Source organism: Larus michahellis, chromosome 6 (assembly GCF_964199755.1).
Source record: "Larus michahellis chromosome 6, bLarMic1.1, whole genome shotgun sequence".
NCBI classification, from domain to species: domain Eukaryota; kingdom Metazoa; phylum Chordata; class Aves; order Charadriiformes; family Laridae; genus Larus; species Larus michahellis.
This window is the reverse complement of record NC_133901.1, coordinates 9,480,594-9,501,539: the sequence shown is the minus strand read 5'-3', so window position 1 is coordinate 9,501,539 and position 20,946 is coordinate 9,480,594. Positions and strand designations below refer to the sequence as shown.

Below are 20,946 nucleotides of genomic sequence, written 5' to 3'. Positions count from 1 at the left end.
TATCTTTGTGTGCTTCTGGGGACTCTGATAGAAGTGTAAAAATGGGAGTGCAGTTTGGAAAACTGTTGCACCAGAGCTACTGGATCCACGAATCCTGTTCCTGTCCTCCAACACTTGCGCAACAGTCCCTTCGCAGCCTGCTGCCGATGTGCTTTCCTTGTACTTGATGACAGTTTATTTTCTATGCATTTGCTTTTACAGGATTTTTTTGGGGGGTATGTATTGTATTTAGCTTGATCGTTAAGATCATTATAGTCGTTAGTGTGGAGTCATGGTATTGGAGGTGACTTACCCAATCCATATAGATCCCTTCCGTCATTCGTATTCTGTTTATGTAGTTAAGCAAGCAATAATTTGAGAGATGGTTACTTTGCACATCTGTGCTTTTATGATGTATTGAGGCAAAGCTATTTCCATCCACCTGAGAATTTTGTGTGTCCTGCTGTTGCTGTCTCTGAAAGTACCAGTTAAATTCTGACGTGAGCAGCTTGCTGGGTGCCTGCTGGGTACCTCCACCGGTGGAACCATAACCATGTATCCAGGCTCATCCCTCTTATCTTTTTTTTTTCTGTTTTTAATTTAGGCAGTTGCATTTCATTCAGCTGCAAGGTTACCATAGTACTATGGAGTAAAATACTTGTTTTAAACTGTTCAATAATGTGGAGTATTTCATGGCTTATGTTTCCACTTGCATAGATTTGTGAACTGGAATTAATGGTTGAAATCGTTGTTCTGTATTCTTTTGATTGCACACGTTTTTCTGTTGTTCTTACATTTACTGCCTACACGTTATGGAAATTCAGTTTAATTTCTGCTCGTAGGAAATGGCTAACTTGTGTAAACTTATTCTCTTGCCTGTGTCATTGAGTGGTGGTTTTCCACTTGGAGGAGGAGATGGCATATTACAGCCCCCTGCTCTTTGAAACCCTCTGGGGACAGGGGCGTGCAGGAGAGCAGCAGACCCATGGCCAGTGTAATTTGGAGTCAGGAACACTGCATCCCCCTCACAGCCCTGCTCCCGGCAGGCCTTGTAGCTTGGGCAAATTGATATTAGTCGATATTTTGGTTGCCTCCTTTATGGAATGGGGGTAGTAATTCTCACCCACATCCATCATAACCTCTGTGAGCCCTTTGGATGAGCTTTTTGTGATGTAAGTGAAGTATTATCAGTACAAATGTTCTTTTATTACTGGATTGTGATCTGTAAGAGCTGTTGGTCAAAAACATTGTAAATCAGTGTTTGCTGTGGGAGAATCTGTTATAGCATGGGTTCCGTTGAAAACAAATTATCTTTGTAGCTCGTCTCAAAAGAAAGCTCCCGAAGGAAATTGTGGCCTTTGAGTACATTTTAACTTTTCGTCAGAAATAGCTGAGGATAGTTGTTTTCATTACTGTATTGGCATCTCAGATGTAAAGGGTGCAATGACTAGAAATGAATCTTCTTGGTGTAATGCAGAAATCCTTCAGACTTTTAATGCTATAGCAGTTGTTGCTTATTGTAAATAGGCTTGTTCTTGCTGCTGCCGCCACCTGTTTGCGTTGCCTTGACAGCAAGTAGGCAAAACCAGAAGGAATTACTAAAAAGTAACACAAAGAATATAGAGGACCTCTTAAACCCAAACCTTTCTCAGTTTTGACTGAGACGCTTAGTTGGTCTCTGTGTAAATAAATCTGTGGTATATAGTCCCATAGTTAGGATGTAACTTGCAAGAAAACTTGTGTGGCGATGGGGGTGCCCGGTGGGTTGGGGCTTACGGGAACTGTTGTACCTCTGGACCACGAGCTTGCAGCGTACCTGGATGGAAATCTTTTATTCACTGCATGATGCACACTTGGAAGTCCTTCTTGGAGTTGCATCTTAACTATAGGCATGATGTATACCTGTATGCTCTGTGTATACTGAGGTTTGACATACACTTTTACCAGCTTTTAATCACCTGGATTGCTTCCATGTCTGTAACGAAATGGAGCTTGACAGCAATTCCTGTGCTCTTTAGGAATATACTTTGGTTTTGTTTTGGTTTTTTTTTTTCTAAGCCAGAAAGTTGAATATTGAAAATTTTAGGCATAAACTATTGCACTATAATCAAAATGTCTTATCGAAATGAAATTTGTGACCTTTAGCTCTCTTCCCCCTGTTTGACACCTGTGCCATGCATTGTAGACGTGGTGGGTTGTTCTTAGGAAGGTTGGTGTTATCATCCCAGCGGTTCTTGCGTGTTTTTATGGAATCCATGTGTATCAGACAGCCAGAAGTGGAGGGAAACATAATACTCTGTTCACATTTCTTAAAACAATTATATTTAGCACCTAGTTTACAAACTAATAACTGTAGCTGCCCTGTACAATTGTTCACCTCAAGTCTTCAGTAAAACATGTCAGCAGTTAGAGGAATTTGTATTGGGGGCATTCCCCATCATTCTCAATTTTTAACATTTTTCTGCTTGTGAAATGATAAAGTACTGTGAGCCTTAATTTTTATCCACAAATAAAAATATTATGTTTGAACATTGGTGTGACTTATTTTTTAGGACTTGCATGCAGAAACTACATTATAAATGGACTGTCCGTTTTGGGTTGAAAAAGCTGTTTTGTGGCAGTTATCCTTTCTGGCTGCAGACCGCACTGGGGTAAGATGTCCCTCCCGTGGCATGGCTGTCCCTTGCCGTGTGACAGCACAGGACACCCCGCTGCAGGGTAACGGGGTATTTTGTGCTACTTGCCCTGTGTGTGCTTTTGTATGGTGATGCTCTATGGCAAATGTAATTTATTCGTAAAAATGGGCACAGAGCCTTTTCTGGGGGTCTGTTGTAGCAGCCCTGTTAATTAACCTGACCTGTGATGCCCACACAGCCTGGGACAGGCTGTTCTGTCCCTCGGGCTGCTGGTGGCAGGTCTGTAGTGTCCTAGTGGGAAACTCCTCCCGCACCTCATTGCAGTGAGGTTGCAGCTGATTTTGTGGCAGACCTCTGGTGCTGGCGTTTAATTTTTTAGCAGTAGGTCACGGTTTTAAGATTGCATACAGTTTTTCCCCTCTAAAAAGAAAAAGGCAGCTGAGATTATGGTTAAGAATAAAACCTTTGTGTGCAGTCGTAAGGAGTTGCTGTCATCTGCAGGGGGGAGCACGAGTGGGCAGTGGTCATTTATCTAAAGATCATTTCTTGCAGTGCACAGGCTACATCCTGTGATCAAAGTGAACAAATGCGGTTTTGGTATAAGTGATTTGGCCTCCAGCGCTGTGGCGGTGCTGGCTCCGTGGCAGCGCCTGTGCCTGGCTCCGGCTGTGCTGGGGGCTCAGGGTGGAAGCGGGGTTTGTTTGAGCTGTTGCTTGCAATCTGCTCCCTGACTTGTGATGTAAACGAACCCTTATTCCCCGAAGAGCGCAACGGACCCCCGGCAGTGTTTCCGAGTGGCTGCGGTGCTATGGGCAGCCCTCTGCTCCATCTCCTGTTGTGCCTCAGCAGCTGGAGCTGCAGCAGTCGCCCCACGCTTGGGACCCACAAACCTTGCAGAGACTGCAGGGCTTTGCTTTTTTGGAAGGTCTGTTTTCCTGTAGGGAGCCTTCCAAACAAATGTCTCACTCTGCATGTTTTTCTTCCATAGCTCAGTAGTGATGGAGACTCCGGGGCAAAACCCTCAGTGCAGTTTCCAGCCTTTCAGGAGAGCATTAAGGGATTTCAGGGAGAAGCAGCGGGAAGGATCTGAGGTAAGGAGGATGTGCAAGTCTTGACTGAGCATCACCCCGAAGCGCTCTGGGAGCTGGGGATGCAGCAGGAGTGGTTCCGAGCCAGGTGATGGCTGCGCAGTTGGGCTCATTGTGGGGCGCTGGGTGTCAGGAGCAGGGATGCTCCTGGGGTCTCTCCTCCCAATTCCTGGCAGCAGGGCCAGTGGTGTCACCAGTGCATTCTCTCTGGCTCTGGGTGCAGTTCCGTGTCTGCCCAGGGAACAGCGAGGTGCTCAGGGACCCTGTTACAGGAATGAACACGTTCCTGGGAGCAACCCCTCACAGCATGACAGCAGCTGGGGAAAGAACAGTTGCAGAAATGAAGCCATAATGTTTTTCGCAAAATTGTAACTTCCTACAAAGGCTTTTTCAGAAACTTCACAAAATGAAAAGGAGTTTGGATTCATGTTGGTTTGTTTGGTTTTTTTTTTTGTTGTAGGTTTGGAAGAAGCTTGTTTGCCTTTTCAGCACATCCTGCAATTCCTGCGATCCTGCAGCACGGTACCCTCTGTGTCATGTTGGAGTTTCCCCTGATTTCATTTCCTCAGTTAAAAATACTTGAATTAGTTTTCTGGTGATGTTGTATCAGCTAAGTTACTTTAAACGTGTCTACTTCTGGGGCTGCTGTTCTGCTTCTGCTGATGCCCTGTGCTGGCTTTATTTAAAGGAAACCACCTTCTTCTCTCTCTCTTGCTGCACCCTAGTCCAGTAACAATCTTTCTAATAGAACAAAAAGCTTCTCTCTTGAAATGTTTCTGCCGTATTTTACAGCGAGCACAGGTCCAAGGCGAGGTTTCTAACCGTGAATCGGAGGTTGGTGCCGGCTGCAGCTCGGCTCTTGGGCGTTGCTCAGATGGCCCCCATGGTCCCCAGCGCTTGCTGTGGGGCTGCTCTTGCGTCTGGCTGATTTCTTTGCTGAATTAGAAGCAGATTGCAAAGAAACTGCTGTGCGATGATGTAATAGCTGTTTGCAACTGACTTTAATGAGATTTAGGCCATTAACCCACTTGGCTAACTCATACATGTGAAGAAAGCCATAAATAAAGGAGTAAAGTGGGATCGTGAAGCACAGTGTCACAGCTAGACCATTTCCATGTCTCAGCCTAAAGATCAGATCAAGAGTGCCTTGTGACTCTTCCTTCTAAAATTTAATTTCCTATTGAATTTCTTGCATCTCGTCACAGACAAGAACTTGAGACAAAGTGCTCTTGCTGTCCCAAGGATAACCTCTTCCCTGGAAGTGCAGTGCCGGGAGGGGAATTGCACCTCATCAAGGGGAGTGGATTATTTCTGTTTCTTTAATTGCCTGGACATGAACTGCAGAAAACTGAACCAGTGCTCTAGTTTAATTACTTCATTATAAAATTGAATAGCTTTAACATTTGAATGAGTTGGCTGGCTTTTATGCTCTCGGTTCCGTTGTGGTTTTGCTTGGGCTGGTTTTGAAGGTAGCAAAGACCTTAAAGGTGACATCCTAAACTCACGGAGGTCAGGCAGATGAAAAAAGCCCCAGCGCAGCCCACCCCAAAGCGGGGTGTGCAACCACACGTAGAAATGTTGGTTTTGTTCCTGTAAGTATCATAGGGGGGTGAGAACGAACGGTAATTCAGTTTCCAGCGGTTGGTGTAGCTGTGGGGAGCTGTAAGCGCTTCCCACGCCACCCCCACAAGCTGCGTGCCACCTGGGGCTCCGCAAATGCCCTCGCTTCAGGCTTGTTGGCTGTGCATGAGTCCCACAGGTTCCTTTTTTATGGTGTAATTGGTTTAAATGTGTGTTCAAGAGCCCCCTTAGAGTTGGGATATTTTTCTTGTTGAGTGTTCTCAAGAGTGGTTTGGGATACAAAGGGCAATACAAAGATGCTTGCAGGATTTCTTTCTTTGTTTTAGTGGCTTTTTAGAGTGAAAAAAACACGGAAAAATGTTCTGGGGTAAGTCTAAGTTTTGTGGACAGCCTGAGTTTGAGCTGTGTGTTAATTAAAGAGAAATGTTAATTAAAGAGAAACACTTTCTGCTCCTTACAGGGTCTGGTAGCAGGTGACAGAGCTGAGTGGCTGTGCCGGGGGTGGGCTTGGGGACTGTCCCCCCATGTGTGTCCCTCTGGCTGCACCGGGCTGAGCCCCCAGCCCCGCTGCTCCCCATGGAGCCAGGCTTGCCCTGTGCAGAAAAGGGTGTTTGCCAATGTGTTTGTGTGCACACTTTCCTTAATGAAGAAGAAATAATTCAAAGCTGCCATGTATAATTTAGCGCGCTCTGACGTGGGCTGCCATGTGACTGTAGGCTTGCAGGGACCATGACCCGGCCACAGACACCCGAGTCCCTGCACTGTTATTCCCGCTGTGGAAACCTGCGATGCCAGAGGGGAAAGGGAAGATCAGCACGTTTCTGTGCTGTGGCCTCCAGGTCCCACAGCTCTGCCCGAGGTGGTGCTTGGGTCTTGTGCATGCAGCGCTCACATGTTGGGTTTTACACCCAGGATTTACATTCTTGTGCAGATTTTATCCTTTGGGTCCACTTTGAGCTGTACTCTGGTGACTCAGTGCTGCTACTGCAGTTTGCTCCATGGATTATTTTTGGTGCTATTTTTTGCGCAAGGTGATACGCAACAAATAAGTGTCTAGTTTATCTTTTCATGTCTGATCTGCCTGGGTCTTGCCCAGCTGTCCAAGTTTCTTGGCGTGGATGTGGGATGCTGCACAGGACATTGGGAATCAGTGGGTTTTTAGGGGTTTGGGAGGAAAAAAAAAATGAGCCTTCCTTGCTGACCACAGCCCCATGAGGGCTCTGGACAGTTGTCTACCTGCTCCGGTGGAGGTCCAGGCAGTCCTGGTGGCAGAGCTCAGCGGTGGTCAAGGACTGAAGCACCCCCTGTGCAGCAGGGAGCTCGCTGCTCTGCGCTGCGTTGTGCAGGGGACCGGGAGGACGGTCCCCACTGCGCAAAGAGGGGTGGCAGCCCAGTGGGATCCTGGCACCCTACACACCTGGGTTTGAAGGTGGCTGAGTCAGGATTTGGATTCAGGACGATCTTTTGTGCTTTGCGGAGCCGGCATTTATTTTTAGTCACTTCTGTAGTGCTGATTGCCATGGTAACGTAATGGCGTCACGCAGGTTCTCCAATGGATGTGCTGGTTGTGCTGCTTCGGTGGCAATGGACCACAAGGAACAGGTGTGGGGACAGGGCTCCTGGCCATAGTTTTCTGGGCGGAGATGGCAGCTCAATGTCCCACGTCTGGTCCATGCCATGGCATTTGACTTACTGTCAGAGCTGGGGTTCTCCACCTTTGGAAACCCAACGTGATCCTCCAAGCTCACAAACCTGTCCAGGAAGAATTTTAAATGCATCCTTGGAGAATTAAAGCTGCTCAGCAGGGAATTAACTGCTCAAAACCTTGTCGACTAAAGCGGATCAGCCTTTTTGTCTGAAATTTATGCAGAAAAGTGAAGAACAACGTGGGTGGTTCTGCACCTTTTCGTACTGTTTGAAAGCAGATGCTGAACGACTGGGGATCGTCAGGCTTCAAAGGCTGGTGCACGTGTCCAAGAGCAGCCAGGCATGACCTCCCTCGCCTGCACACCCTGGGTAGCTGCTCGCCCCCCAAAAGGTCTGAACATCTGAATTCCCCTTGACCTTGAAAAATCTGCCCCTTTCTTATCATGGATTGCTTGGCCACTATTTGCTCTCAGTGCAACTCAGAGCAAACCCAGAAAAGCTGCTTGTCAGTGATCTTGCTGAGGACTCAGCAAGGAGAAAAAAAAAAAGTTAATTAACATACCCTGGAATTTTTCCTTTTGCTTGGGTGTGATAGCAATGGTACTGGGCTCCAAGATTGTAGCTAAAAATTGGTTGAGAAGATAAAAGGCTGAAGGGCGCTTACTTCCACTTCAATTTTTTAATTTCAGCAGATTGACTCACTTGAAGCTGAACATTATTCAGCGTTCTCTGAGCTGCCCAGCTCCCTTACGCCCTTCAAGGGGGCAGCTGGGAGCTTTCCAAGGGGCTGCCTTTGGGATTTATGGAGTACACTTCCACACGCAAGTGCTCCACCTCTGTTTCAGGAAGAAATACAGTGCTTTTTACTGTCTGTCACTTTTAATTGCAGTGGTGTTTCGATCAGATGTCATAAATCTGGCCGGCAGAGGAACATAGCAGTACAGCAGCAAATTGCAAATGGCTGTAATTGCCCACAGGCTGGCTGAGATGCCGTCCCCGGGGGAGTCCGTCCTGCTCTCCCTCCTGTGCTGGTCAGCAAATGGATCAGAAATAGGCAAGACAGCTGGTTTTGGGTGTGAGGGCTGATCTGAGATCTGCTCGTCTGCAGGGGCTGGAGCTGCTCTCCCAGCAGGGAACCTGTGGGCAGCCCGTGCCCGACAGGCACGTAGTTCATTGCACAAGCTGGGCTTGCTCTGCCTGCACGGGAGTGTCTGGCCCCAGCTCTGCTAATGGCACCAGGTTTCTATTCCGTGCGATAAATCCAAGGGCAGGTGGTTCACCTCCGGTTCTCCTGAGTGCTGGGGAAAGTTTGCCGGCAGGTCTGGGAAGCCTGGAGAAACCAGATGCTCCTTCCCCAGGAGAAACACCTGTAATGGTCTGCTCCTGGATGGGTGCAGGGCGTCAAACCTCAGGTCTCTCCTGTGAGCTGGGAGATGAAGTGCCTTGTGTGGTCCCTGCCAGGAGAGGGCTGGATATGTGGAAATACATTAACACCAATTTCTGGTGCATTGGATGTTGAGATTTCTCTTTAAAACCTGAAGTATGTAGATATATCTAACTCTTGGTTACCCAGTAATGCCTGTGATGCAGCTATTTTCCCCCATTCCCTCCTCTCTTCCCCCCCCAACGCTGTTCCTGTCACCATGTTGGACTCCTTGCCCTACGGGGGCCGCGTGGGTGCAGTGCCCGTCCGACACTCCTCATGGGCAAAAGGCTGGGGGGGAGCGTGTGCTGCAGGGGAAACAATGCTGCTGGCTTATAAATGTATTTCACATTCCTGTTGGGCTCCACTCCCTGGCAGCACGAGGGTCCTGGCCCCCTTCTGCTGCTTATTTAGGTTTTTTTCGGGGGCTGACCTGCAGGGGAGGACAACCTGCAGAGCTGGCATGGCTGGGGAACCACAGTGCTGAGGGGGGAGCCAAGGAGCAGTTTTAAAAACTAAATAAAACCTAATACAGATACGTAGTGGTTTTTAAACATAATTTTGAACCTGTTCTTTGTTTCCCAGGTCACGCCTGCTTGCCACGAATAGAGGAATGAACAGAGGGAGGGCTGCTCCTCCACCCCGTGAGGGCTGATGGGATGCCGGATCCCTTTCCAGCTTGTTCCAAGACAGGATGAAAACAGCAGGGAATGCTTGACCTGCTACGCTGAATTTTTTTTGAGAGCTTGCCTATATTTGGAAGCATGCTGAAATGGCTGATTTGGGATCCTTCCCCCCGCGTTCAGGGGTGCCGGTATTGACCACGGCACAGGGGCTGCTCTGTCACGCTTCCAGAAGTTAAAGAAACGTGAGGGTGGATCAGGAGAGGAGCCGGAGGTGTCCCTCGGGCTGTCTTTGCGGGTGTTGTGGGGAAGCACGTGTGCTGAGGGTGCCTGTGCATCCCCTGCCCGGAGCAGGCAGGATTCCATGCCCCGAGCAGGGCAGAAAGCAGTGGTCCCAGGCACAAAGCTGGTTGCTGCTGGCTGAGCAGCGCGGGAGGGGGTTGAGGTTCTCGCCTCATCCTACTGTGCATAAGTCACTACATTTAAATGCTGTCAGAGCAGGGTGAACCACTTAAAACCAATTAAGTACCCTAATGAATCTTTCCCTGATGGAGTTTCAATTACCTTAAGTAGAAGACAGCATGGAGCAGGAGTACCCTTAGCCTAAAGGCTATTGTTTAGGCTCTTGCTAATTGGATCATGCATTTGAAAATTACTCTGCTCCTATGGGAAGAAATGTATATGTTTACTTAGATATCACTTACAGATATTTTCCAACTCAATCTGTACCTGCAGGAGGCTTGCATTTTGCTGCTTAGAAACCTCTAAGTAACCTTCCAGGTTATTAACTGCTGGTAACTTACCCAGCTTGAGACGAGCTGTACCTGTGTGTGCACATGGATTTTAGACATCTGTATGCCGAGCTGAAAAAACGTGGGGAACACTTGTTTAAGAGGCTAGCCTGGAATCTGAGCACCTAGGGTGGATTTTAAGATCATTGTGAAAGAGGATGAATTCTAAATGAGTTTTAGTAGAATTGATGGAGAATTGGTGGATCCGAATTTGCAGCCTGCGCTCCTTTAGCTTGGAATGAGGCAAAACAAGTTTGTTGTGAAGAAAATCGGGAGCACTTTCCTCGCATAACATTGTGAGACACTTGCCAACCAGCACACAGATTTAACTGAAACGGCACATCCTGATAGAAAAATACCTAAGAGATTTTTAAAAATGTGAACTGTGTGAAGTGTACTAATTCATCATGGACCCCTAGTGCTTTTCTGAGCAGAAAACATCTACTGGAGGTTTTTAGAAATGTTTCTCTTATTTACATCTGAAAAATCGGAGGTGTGACTAAAAGCATATCTGAGCCAATATACATTAACACGTGTTCTGATCTCAGAGGTGGCGCGGCCGGGTGTTACGGGAATCTTCTGCTTTAAAGCTGGTGATATGAGCTATACTGTTTAGGTTTTTTAATGCCTGCTCTGTACCTCTGCACTTCTTTTTATTGCTGTAACTTCCCTTCGCTCCAGACAGCTCAGGATTGTGCGTTTAATACAGATAAGTGCAGGGCATTAGGCTGGGCAGCAGGAGATTAACCCACCCTGCTGGGGCAGTCAGGGACTCGGCGGGGGCCAGCTCAGCCCCAGGGCCACCAGCCAGGACCTGTCGTGCCAGGGGGGCATGGGAGGACCTCACCAGCGGGTGGGGGTGCTTCTGTGGGGAGTGGCACGGAGATAGTTTTCATATCATGTATCCAACTGTAGGGACAGCAGCTGGAATAAAAATCAAATTTTATAAAGTATTTTAAGAAGAGCTATAGACATTTTTAAAGCCTGGAGTAAGTGTGCTAATAATCATAGAATCACAGAATGGTTTGGGTTGGAAGGGACCTTAAAGATCATCTATTTGCAACCCCCTGCCCTGGGCAGGGACACCTCCCACCAGACCAGGTTGCTCCAAGCCCCATCCAGCCTGGCCTTGAACACCTCTAGGGATGGGGCAGCCACAGCTCCTCTGGGCAACCTGGGCCAGGGGCTCACCACCCTCACACTCAAGAATTTCTTCCTCATGTCTAATCCAAATCTCTCCTCTTTCAGTTTAAAACCGTTACCCCTCATCCTATCACTCCACTCCCTGACCAAGAGTCCCTCCCCAGCTTATCTGCAGGCCCCCTTTAAGTACTGGAAGCCTTCTATAAGGTCTCCGCAGACCTTATAATAAGTTATAACTTGTAATAAGTTGCAAGGACAGAGCTCATGAACATGTTTTTATAAATATATACAGTGTATAAATAACTTAAAAATATATAATTGTAATAAGAATGGCTTATTACTTTAACCAATAACTTTACCAACTACTCTATTACCAATTACAATAATTACTTAACCCATAACTTTAACTTGCCTAGAAAAAGCAATACAAAGGGAAGGCGGTGCCCCTGGCCCTGAGCAGGGATCAGGTTAAGGTTTCACGGGCCAGGGCACTATCCCCTGGTCCCATACCCTGCCGTTCCGGCCACCCTCCCCCATGGTGGGTGCGGGGTGAGACATCCCCCCAGCATTGCTTCTCCTCTCTTTGTGGGAGGGGAGCTCATGGAAAGCTGGTTAGCGATTAATCACCAGCCCTCATCTGGGAAATAATACAAGGGCTGACTCGTCTTGGTCTAGCAACGTTCATGAGTGGGATGTTGGTCTGTTGGCACCCAAGTGGCAGAGGATTTGTGGTGCTGGGGGAGATGCTGGTGGGGCAGAGGGTTCATCCCTGCTGGGAGATGCCCCCAGAGATCCAGGCCGGACATCGGTGCTGCTCCGGCTCGGCAGGGTCACCTCGCTCAGTGAGCTGCTGAGGCAGCCCCACGTTTCGATACAGCTGCAGAAATGCGGTATCAATATTTAAAGCCAGCTGACTAGCTTTGCTTTCAGGAAAGCAATCTTTCTGCATTTTTTATAAGGTGAGCCAGGGTCTCTTTACCTGCCAGAATATATAATCATCCAAGAGACAATATCCGATAGCGTTACCTACCTAAATGGGACATTACGGGAACATCTCCCCTCACAGTACCCTGCTGTATGACCAACAATGCTCCATTTAGAGAGGAACAAATTGTCAGCATCTGCTTTTAATTTAGTTTACTTTTAAGGTGACTGATACCTTTTAAGGTCTTTGGGAGCAACAGGGTGTTTCTGTGGTTAAGGAAATGATAAACACGGAAGGCTGAGTAAGCATAATATGCCTTTTACACAACAGTTTAAGTACTGTATTTTGCTTTTGTTCGCCAATTTCTAAGGGAAAAAACTTAGAAGTTTTTTCTTCTAAGAATAATCTTAGAAGAAGATCTTCAAAGAAAAAAACTTAGAAGAATCTCATAAGCCTTGAAAATTATATCTCTGTAAAAGAAGTATTTATTACTTCAGCTGCTCAGGGTTGATTTAAAGGCTTCTGGGGTTGCTGAAAACCTTTTCCTTTTTGGGAAGTGCTAGAAAGCTTAATGACAAATGAGGTAATGTTTTAGAACAGGCACAGAACAAGAATTTCTTCACAGCTCAAATTTTGAGTCAGTTTTCTAGAGTTTTGCAAAATTTCCAGAGAACGTTTTACTGCCACCTCTGCTGAATGGGCTGGATAACACCAGTTTCCATGGAAGGTAAGTTTTATGCCACTATCTTCCAAAAGGGAATGGAACTGCTTTCTTAAAAAGCACCTAAAAAGCAATTTTGTTTTTACTGCAGCACAGTAAAAAAAGATGGGGACCCAGACCCAGGAGGGGTGGTGAGAGATGGGCTGGTCCCGGCCAAGAGGGGACCCAGCAGCGTTCTGGGAGTGTCTGGAGAGGAGGGAGGAAGGTGCTGGATCCAAACTCTCCTGGGGAACGGCAGGTGGTCAGGCAGGGAACACCAGCCACAGCTTTGGAGCTTGGGAGCTACAGGATGGACCTTGGGAAGAGATTTTTCAGCAGCGGGTGGTGCAGCGTGGGCAGAGGCTGCCCGGAGGGCTGGGGGAGTCTCCAGCCTTAGGGGTCTGCAAGGCTTGGGGGGGGAAAACTCGTCTAGGGCTGGTGACAGACCTGCTGTGGGTGGGAGACTGGGCCAGAGACCTCCAGAGATCCCTTTTCCCTGATTCCATGAAGCTCTTCACCCAGCCCCATCCCTCTGCAACTGCTTTCCCTTGGAGCCACACGCATCCTCTGCACAGGGCATGGATGGGCAATTACTCTTCTTTTCAATGCAATAGCTTTAAAATCCTGCTTGTCTTTAGAGGGCTTTTCTTCCTCTTTGCCTGCCTCTCTCTCCAAACATGGATATATTTGTGCTTCTAAAGTGGCTGCTGTGATTAGTGCTGTAATCTCCGTATCAGCTTTTACATTTCAAATCAGAGAGGGGAATTAGTTCAATTCTAGTATCTGCTCCTTTCATATACTTGCCTGAAACACTGTTCGCTCAACAAGCAAACGAATTGGGAAAAGTCTTAACTTTGTTCTCATCTTAAGGGTGATCGAATCCCTGAATTTCTACAAATCCTTTGGAGAATGGAAGTTCCTGCCGGACGGGGCGATCCGAGGAGCTGGAGCACTGCAGGTGGGAGGAGGAGGAGGGATGGAGCGGCCGGCTCAGCTCTGACACAGCCGGGGAGGTGAGGACGCCGATGCTCCGAGGCCGCATCCGGCAGGAGCCGTGCTGCAATTTGCTCGGATGAGCCCACGTGGCTGCGGGTTTGCCATCGAGGGGAGCACACTTGTGAGTTCACCTCCGCTGGTTGGAGCCTGACGACCTTCACAGCTTTAGAGAGCTGGACTTTTTTTTCCCCACTACTATCCATCTACATACCTTGTTTTGTGCAAGTCCAGTTTAGGTGCTCTGCTTTGCACGTGGTTATATGTTGTTTTTTAAGAACTGCCCTCTTTATTCATTGCAAAACGAAGCCCGCTGGCAAGCGGGAAGCTGCTATAGATGTTTCCATGAGAAGGTTGCAGCTCTTCTTTCTGGTTAAGCTCTGCAGACACATATCTAATTACAGCTTTGTGGCCGGCATAAGGTTATAGGAGGGAGGAAAGTGCGTGCTGAAAATCAGTTTACATGATTTGAGGGCAGCGACTTAGTGCCGGGGGTGCTGCCTTTGCACCGAGGCAGGAGGCAAAATGCTGGCAGCACGCACGGGGACCATGGGGAATAAAAATGCCGAGGAAGCGCTGAAGCTGAGGAAGCAGTCGGTGCTTTCCCTGGGGAGCAGGGAGCGAGCGCTGAAGAGCTCCTCGGAAAGCGTGAAGGAGGGCCGGGGCCGGGGCGGGCAGCCGCAGCAGCGTGCCCGGCGGCTGGCTCTGCTGCGGGAGCTGGAGATGAACTGGTACCTGCGGGTCTGCGAGCTCTCCCACGAGTACACCATCGCCTACACCACCGGCATGCCCCACAGGTACGTACCCCACTGTTGAGGCAGTAGCAATTTGCACTATAACAATAATACTACTATAACACTACTACTAATAATAATAGAAAGCTTTTTGGCTTTACAAGTTAACTTTTCTAATTATTCAGTTTTTGGGTTTTTTTCTGATTATTCGCTGCCATGGATGTGAGTTACAGAGCTGAAAATTCTGCCAACTCGTTTCTTAGTTTCTGTAGCTTCTTTGACACAAACTGCCTGTTGCTATTCAGCCTTACTTCCCACCAGCTGTTTCATCCAGGTGCTGTGCTTTCGTTTGAATTTTGTTGAGAAGTTGCTGCTGTTGTGCAGGGACCGGGTGGGTGAGGGGAGAAAAGGGCAGGAAATCCTTTGCTGGATGCTGCTGGCCCCGTCTCCCCCTTCCCTCCCCGGACACGGTGAACAAGCCACTCGGGAGGGAAAACCCACAACTGCTGAATTTCTAATTCCATCCATCTTAAATGTCACAGCCTCCAGAATCTGATCTTGCTCCTTTAAAAACAATGTAAGGGGATCTTGATATTAGTGGAAATTAGATGTGTGACACTCTAATCTCCTGCGCCGAGTAAGACCCTTAATGAAATAGGAACCTAAATAGGAATTGCCCGGCGCTGTGGTCTCAGCTCAGCCGCCCCCAAACAGCAGCATCACAGGGACAGGACGGCCATGCTCGCTCAGGGCAGTTTCGGAGACTGGTGGAGGCAGGACGTGGGTTTCACTCACCTCAAGGGACAGGGCTGCTGACAAAGGGGGTTTCAGCATTTTGCCCAGCAATGCACAAATGTGGGGGTTTCAGCTGAGAAGTCGGGTGAGATCTTCCCTAGTCCCAGACAGAGGGGGGATGCCTGAAGTGCCTGGCGCAAACCGAGATCTTACAGATGCGCTGGCGTTAAAACTTAATAAAAATGTCATTAGAATAAAAAGTAGAAACAGGGTGACTGAAAGGAAAACAAGGTAAAACTATGAGAGGTGGAGAAAGCGGTTATTCCATGCAGAAGTGTCTAACAAGCCCAATGAAGGGAATGTGAGTGGGTGTGCAGACTAAGACTGAGCAGTTTCTCAGGCACAGCGCTCACCGGCCACACCAGCCCCTGGTCAGGTACCTGTGGTGTTGAAGGGCACTATAAAGGCAAAGCACTGGGGAGTAGCTTTTGGGAAAACTAAGTTTTTAATGACGCTGATCTATACAAGCCTCTAAAACTTCAAACCAGTGAAACTCTTATGTCTAAAAAATTCAGAAGAGCTTGTGGAAATATTTCTTTGCTATTGGTTCACCTTGTGCTATAGATGAGGAGAGAGCCGGATCTGCCAGGAGGTAAAACAAAAGAGGGATTTATTTTAGGAGACACCGAGCGCAATAAAGGGAGAAGTCGGGACTCCCAGCTGGATGAACCGTGCTCAGGTAAAGCGTGTTGCTGCAGACCTGTCCACGCCTGCTGCAGGGCAGCTGCAGGAGAGATCACAGCTACAGCCGCCGGTGGTACGCTGCTGGGGGGGGACAAACACAGCTCCTATGAGGCAGGCATGGCTGCAGTCAAACAGCGCCTTTTCCTCCATTGAGTGTACTTGTGTTGCGAAAAGCAGAGCTTGAAAGTGTCACCTGCACCCCACCATTGGTGGTTCAGCTCAGTCAGCACCATGAGAACAGGATCCCCCATTTTCGGGTAGCAGTGTGTCCGGGTACCACTGGGCTGGGGGGGCCTGGGGCGGCATGGCAGGACCCCTCCCACTGCCCAGCCTGGGACATCGAGGTCCATTAGTGCCCTCAGGGCCTTGACACAACAGTAGCAGAGAAAGAATAACTGGGTAATCCAAATGTCCATGCCAAACTCCCCTCTGTGACATTGAATTATAATCTTTTAAAATATGTTCTGGGTTTGGGATCAGTCCTTGTTTATCTGCTTTGAAAGATTTAAGGATTAGTTGAGTTCATGATATATCCATCACTTGATTATTTAACTTGTTTTTCCTATGTATTTGGGATTGAAATGACAGTCAGGAAATGGCTTGAGTTTTTAAAATAGAAGAGTCTCAGGAATCTGCCTCCATGGTGTGTATCAGACATTGTCACGATTTGTTTGCTCTGAGCTGATGTTAGCCAGAATAGGTTACTGTGGTCCTCTGGGATATTATCTTGACCGGGGGGTGCTGGATGACCTTGGGCGCTGGATTTGGTGATGCCGTGAAACCTGTGCAGTTTCTCCCATCACTCCTCAGGGATGAAGACCCTGAGAACGAGAAACTTTATTTGCTATTTAGCAGAGGTGAAATAACTGGTTGTTGGTTCAGAACATTTACTTTTTTATTTATATACCTGTATTTATACACCTCCTGCCCTGTGCTGAGAAGCAACCAGTTCTGTGGAACTGGTGGCATCTCAGGCGCTTTGCCAGCTCCCGTCCCACGGCCCCTCTCCATCCATGCCTGGGCTCCTGCAGGAGCACACAGCCTCCCAAAAGCTGGTGCTCGTTCCCTGCCCCAGCTCCGATGCCTGTAGCTTGTTGCTTTCTCGAGTATTTCCTTTGTCTGTTTGGTTTTAGTTTTTTGTTTTTTTTTTTCCTTCTTGGTGTTTGGCTGCTCCATAGCCTTTGTTTTCTAATTAATTGTTGAAGCCCCAGGAGGCTGCAGATACTGGGGAAGTTTACAGACCCTGGAACCTGAGTTATGAGAGTTCACAATGAACTATGAGAAAACAAAATGTTTTAATGACTTGCATAAGAGATGCTTGCAGCATTCATCTGCCCAGGCCAAGGCCTGAAATAAACCCTGTGAGAATATTTGTTTTACATTTATTGGCCTTGGACTGAATCCCAAACAAATATTTCTCATTATCCAAATATAAGACCTGGGAAACAGGGTCAGTGCTGTATTCCCACTGGCAGTCCTTATCCCTTGCAGTACTTGACCATGATAGGTTTCAGCAGATGAACGAGATTGCTGATCTTGGCCAGAATCCATCCTGGGCATCAATAAAAATGAGCCGGTTGCAATAATATAGAGAATGGCTGGGAGAAGAATATTGCTCCATAATCCTGTGATCGTCTTGGGCAACACAACCCAGACCATGCCTTCTTGTACTGGTGGGAGCATGATGGCACCGGGCTCTCCTCTCAGCAGACTGTAGCGTGGAAGCTCTTGAGGACCCTACACTCCAGTATCTACTGGGCATTGAAAGTCTCTGCAGCTCCGTGTGTTGGACCATGCATTTGTACAAGCCCGCCTGCGCGGATATCCCACTCCACAAGCCAAGCCTGCAGAAGCCGAGCGAAGTGCTCCTGAAAGGTAAAAAGCAAAGCGTGGTTCCCAGAGCCAGCCCTCCCGCCGTGGGCTGGCCGGGGAAGCTGAGCCCAGCTGCCGAGCTGAAGCAGCTGGAGAAGTTCCTGCACCTGCATGGGCTGTCGCTGCAAGAGACCGTCCGAGCCAAGACGGGAATGAAGTACAGGTACTACTGCATGTCCCTTGCTGGGCTACTTGGTGGCTGTCTGTTCATCAGCAAACAGCTAGAACTACAGGAAACCTGACCGAGCAACCATCTGACACAATGGTCAGTCTGTGGTGTCCATGTGCACCTTCAGGCAGGCTTACAGCATCTGAAGACGTTGTCTGCTTTAGTAGCTTTTCTCCTCTAAGTTTTCTGAGCATTGTAAGAATTAGCACAACTTTGAGCAAAGCTAAATGCATGTGACCTACTCTCTTAAAACTGAATTTGATTTTTCTCTTCTAACATTAGTTGTTTGTGTCCGTCTACTGAACTGCCGCTTTCAAATTCAGGTGGAAATATTTACTCTTTCCAATGTTTCAATGAAAACTCATGTATTTACATGCATTAAAAGGATAATGGCTGAACAGTGAAACAGAAAACACGGAGAATAGAGTTGTTCTGACTGTGGCTGGTAGTTTGATGTAATGTCTGTCCCTGCTGTGCCCTAAAATTGGAGCAATGGGACTGAAAACCCAAGAACTATAGTCTGGCTGGGTTCAGGCTGTGAAATACGTGGTTTATGTGTTAGAGCATCCAAGGGAGAGGGCCTCATCCATGCGGGGAGCTGGGACAGCGTGTGGAAAGAGGCTGTAGGCTGGGGGACAACGGGTGAAGAAGACATCGGTGTGCTTAGTCTTTAGGTTGTCATTTTGTTTTTTGTTTCAAAAGAGATTCATTTAAAAGGATGACATCCCTTATGGAAAGTAGATACATTAGCTGTGCTTCTAATAAAAGAAAATTTTCTTCAAATTGTTTGCTTTCCCTAGAGATTAACTTTTGACCATGGCTGGTCTCAGCTTAAAATTGAAATAAGACAACACGTGTACTATTTTTATGGAAATAGCACAGTTGTTTCACAGCTTGAGCAGCTGGCTGGGGAAATTTGTTGTTTGGAGACACTGTCTGGGGAGGACTCAGTGTGTGAATAAAGTGCTTTGGAGCCAGCATAAGAAGAAATGGCAAAGGGCTTTGTACCTCTGCTCCGCCTGCGCCAGCTGGGAGTCCTTGAGCAAGTTGGGGTTACGCAGCCTTGAAAGACAATGTAAATAAGTAGAGAAATGAGCCCACAGCGTTCAGGTGATGAAAAGGGAAAATGTCCAAAGGCAATGGAACGGCATCCCGGGGATGTCATGCTCTGAGTAGAGCAATGATAGAAGTAATCCCTGGTGTCGCTCTAGGTTAGCAGGAGTGATGCTGTCCCTGAGCAAAATACTCTGATTAACTGGGTCTTCTGGATCTGGAAACTTGCCTCCCTTCTAATGAGAAATTCTTTTGCTCCCCTTCTGATGATCATAATCCCACGTGGCAGTTGTGTTTGAAATGGTTGGTGTTAGTACGCACACGAAAGTTCCCATTTATCTTATTTCTCTGCTAATTCTGTACTTTCTGTGGTGTTGGTCCACTCCAGACACAGTTTAACACTTACGGTGCCCTCGCTGAGAAGCACAAGTAATGTCATAGTTCCCATAAAGCAGTTATGATCTGGTGTCTTAAATTTCCTCCCCAGGAGGTTATCCTGTGGACTGCCCTGATGTGCAGACTCCTCCCTGGTAAGGAACCTGGTGCTACCGAGGCAAAAATGCAGTGGTCAAAACCAGCAGCGATGTTCATCTCTTCTTGCTGCCACACAGAAAGTGTGCCCAGCCTGGAGGAGACAACCTGCAAAGAGGCTCCTTTGTAGAGAAAACTTCTGTAGGCATGGATATCCAATCCCCAAATCTGCGTCAGACTGAGTTTTTAAGTCACAGAAAAATGCAATTCATGAGCTATTCTGGGACTGTCTTGTGCTCCAGGGGTAGTTGGTGTTGGACTAGAGGCTTTACCCAGCGCCAAGGTCTGTGGTTGCACACTCTGCTCTAGCACGGGCTCCGTGCACATAGCTTCATGCCCCTCTGTTTCTTGGCTTACAAAGCGGAGCGGTCTTCATTCATCAGAGCCTTTAGTCATTGTTAAATAAAGCGTGCACTTTATTTCTGTTGAAGCTGATGGATTCAAGCATATGCTTCATTTAAAGCACGTGCATTTTTCATAGTTGTCAGAATCAGCTATAACATACTGTGTTTCACCTATAGCAGCTCCAGCGCAAGGAAGGCTTCTGCAGGAGAGGGGGCTGTGTGGAGGGCTCTGCTGCAGGGCAGGTGGGGGGATTTTCCAGCAGTCCTCACTTGCTACTTTCTGTAGATTTTTGCTCTTCTAGCTTTAGAAGTACAGAGGCTCTTCTAGTCTTACTGTGAACTTAAATGTTTTATTTTCCAGCGTGGCTTGTTTTTCCTTCCAGACATTTCTTCCGATATCCATAGGTCTAGTCTGAAGACAGCACGATAAAAACCTCCTATTTTATTAAGAGCTATTTAATTATGTGTGGAAAGTAATGAATTGTTAACAAGAAACACTTAACTAAATACTCATAAGCTGGTTTATTTATAGGATGATTAGTTCTTTTTCCTTTCATTGCTTTAGCAAATACAGCTTAGTCCAGCCTATTACTGAATAACCAAAAGTGCAGCAGTGCGTGAGCTTAGTTTGTTTCTGACGACAGTAGTATTTCTCTCAGATGAAATGCCATTTGCAAAGCCAATTTGGTGTCTGGTTATCCAAAAGGGTGTTTGTTGCACGGCTTCCTTCCACACACACTGTGCTGGGGTTTGAGCTCTTAAAGACTGAACTATGTGGGCCAGGTCTGTCCTCACGCCTGGGAAGCTGTGACTGTAAAACCTCTCGATATTCTGCTCATGCATGGTTAAAATAGCGTTTCTGCACTTGGGCAGCTGCAGTTTGGGAGCCCGGAGGCGAAATGTTAGATGTATACGTCTGCAAAAGCACCCAGGCAACTTTTGCAAAACATGCTGTTGGCAAATGTTATATGTGGAAAGTATTTATGGAGGTCATGGACTCCCGAGGCGCTGCTGGATTAACCCAGGCAGCAGCCTTCGGAGCTGGGGCTATAGTTTTCTATTCATATTTTATCTATTTTATATTTAGTTGAGGTTTTGTTCAGGGAGGATGGATTCTTCCTGCAGCACACGAGCCCCCAGCAAACTTACTTCATTTGGAGCGAGCCCCCGAGGCTCTGCTGCAGGAGCTCCTGCGTCCTGAGAAAGCGCTGGGATGCTCCACCCAGCTTATGTTG

The 20,946-nt window shown here is 47.6% G+C and overlaps 1 protein-coding gene and 1 long non-coding RNA gene across 3 annotated transcripts in view; both read left to right on the top strand.

The window, feature by feature from the left end:
- The first annotated feature begins 2,556 nt into the window (after nt 1-2,556).
- On the top strand, nt 2,557-4,301 carry LOC141744303 (uncharacterized). The gene is made up of 3 exons (XR_012587398.1): nt 2,557-2,630; nt 3,604-3,706; nt 4,164-4,301. It is a non-coding gene; the product is annotated as an uncharacterized LOC141744303 (long non-coding RNA).
- Nucleotides 4,302-14,039: 9,738 nt separating this feature from the next.
- The window catches only part of KCNAB1 (potassium voltage-gated channel subfamily A regulatory beta subunit 1), a 74,373-nt gene continuing 67,466 nt past the window's right edge, over nt 14,040-20,946 (top strand). Inside the window, exon 1 of one of the 2 annotated variants that reach the window (XM_074593095.1) lies at nt 14,040-14,326. In XM_074593095.1, the coding sequence (XP_074449196.1) occupies nt 14,055-14,326 (272 nt within the window). In that variant the 5' untranslated portion in view covers nt 14,040-14,054. Of the gene's footprint in view, nt 14,327-16,287; nt 17,778-20,946 lie in introns of those variants that run through there. The other variant, XM_074593096.1, reaches the window with a different exon arrangement.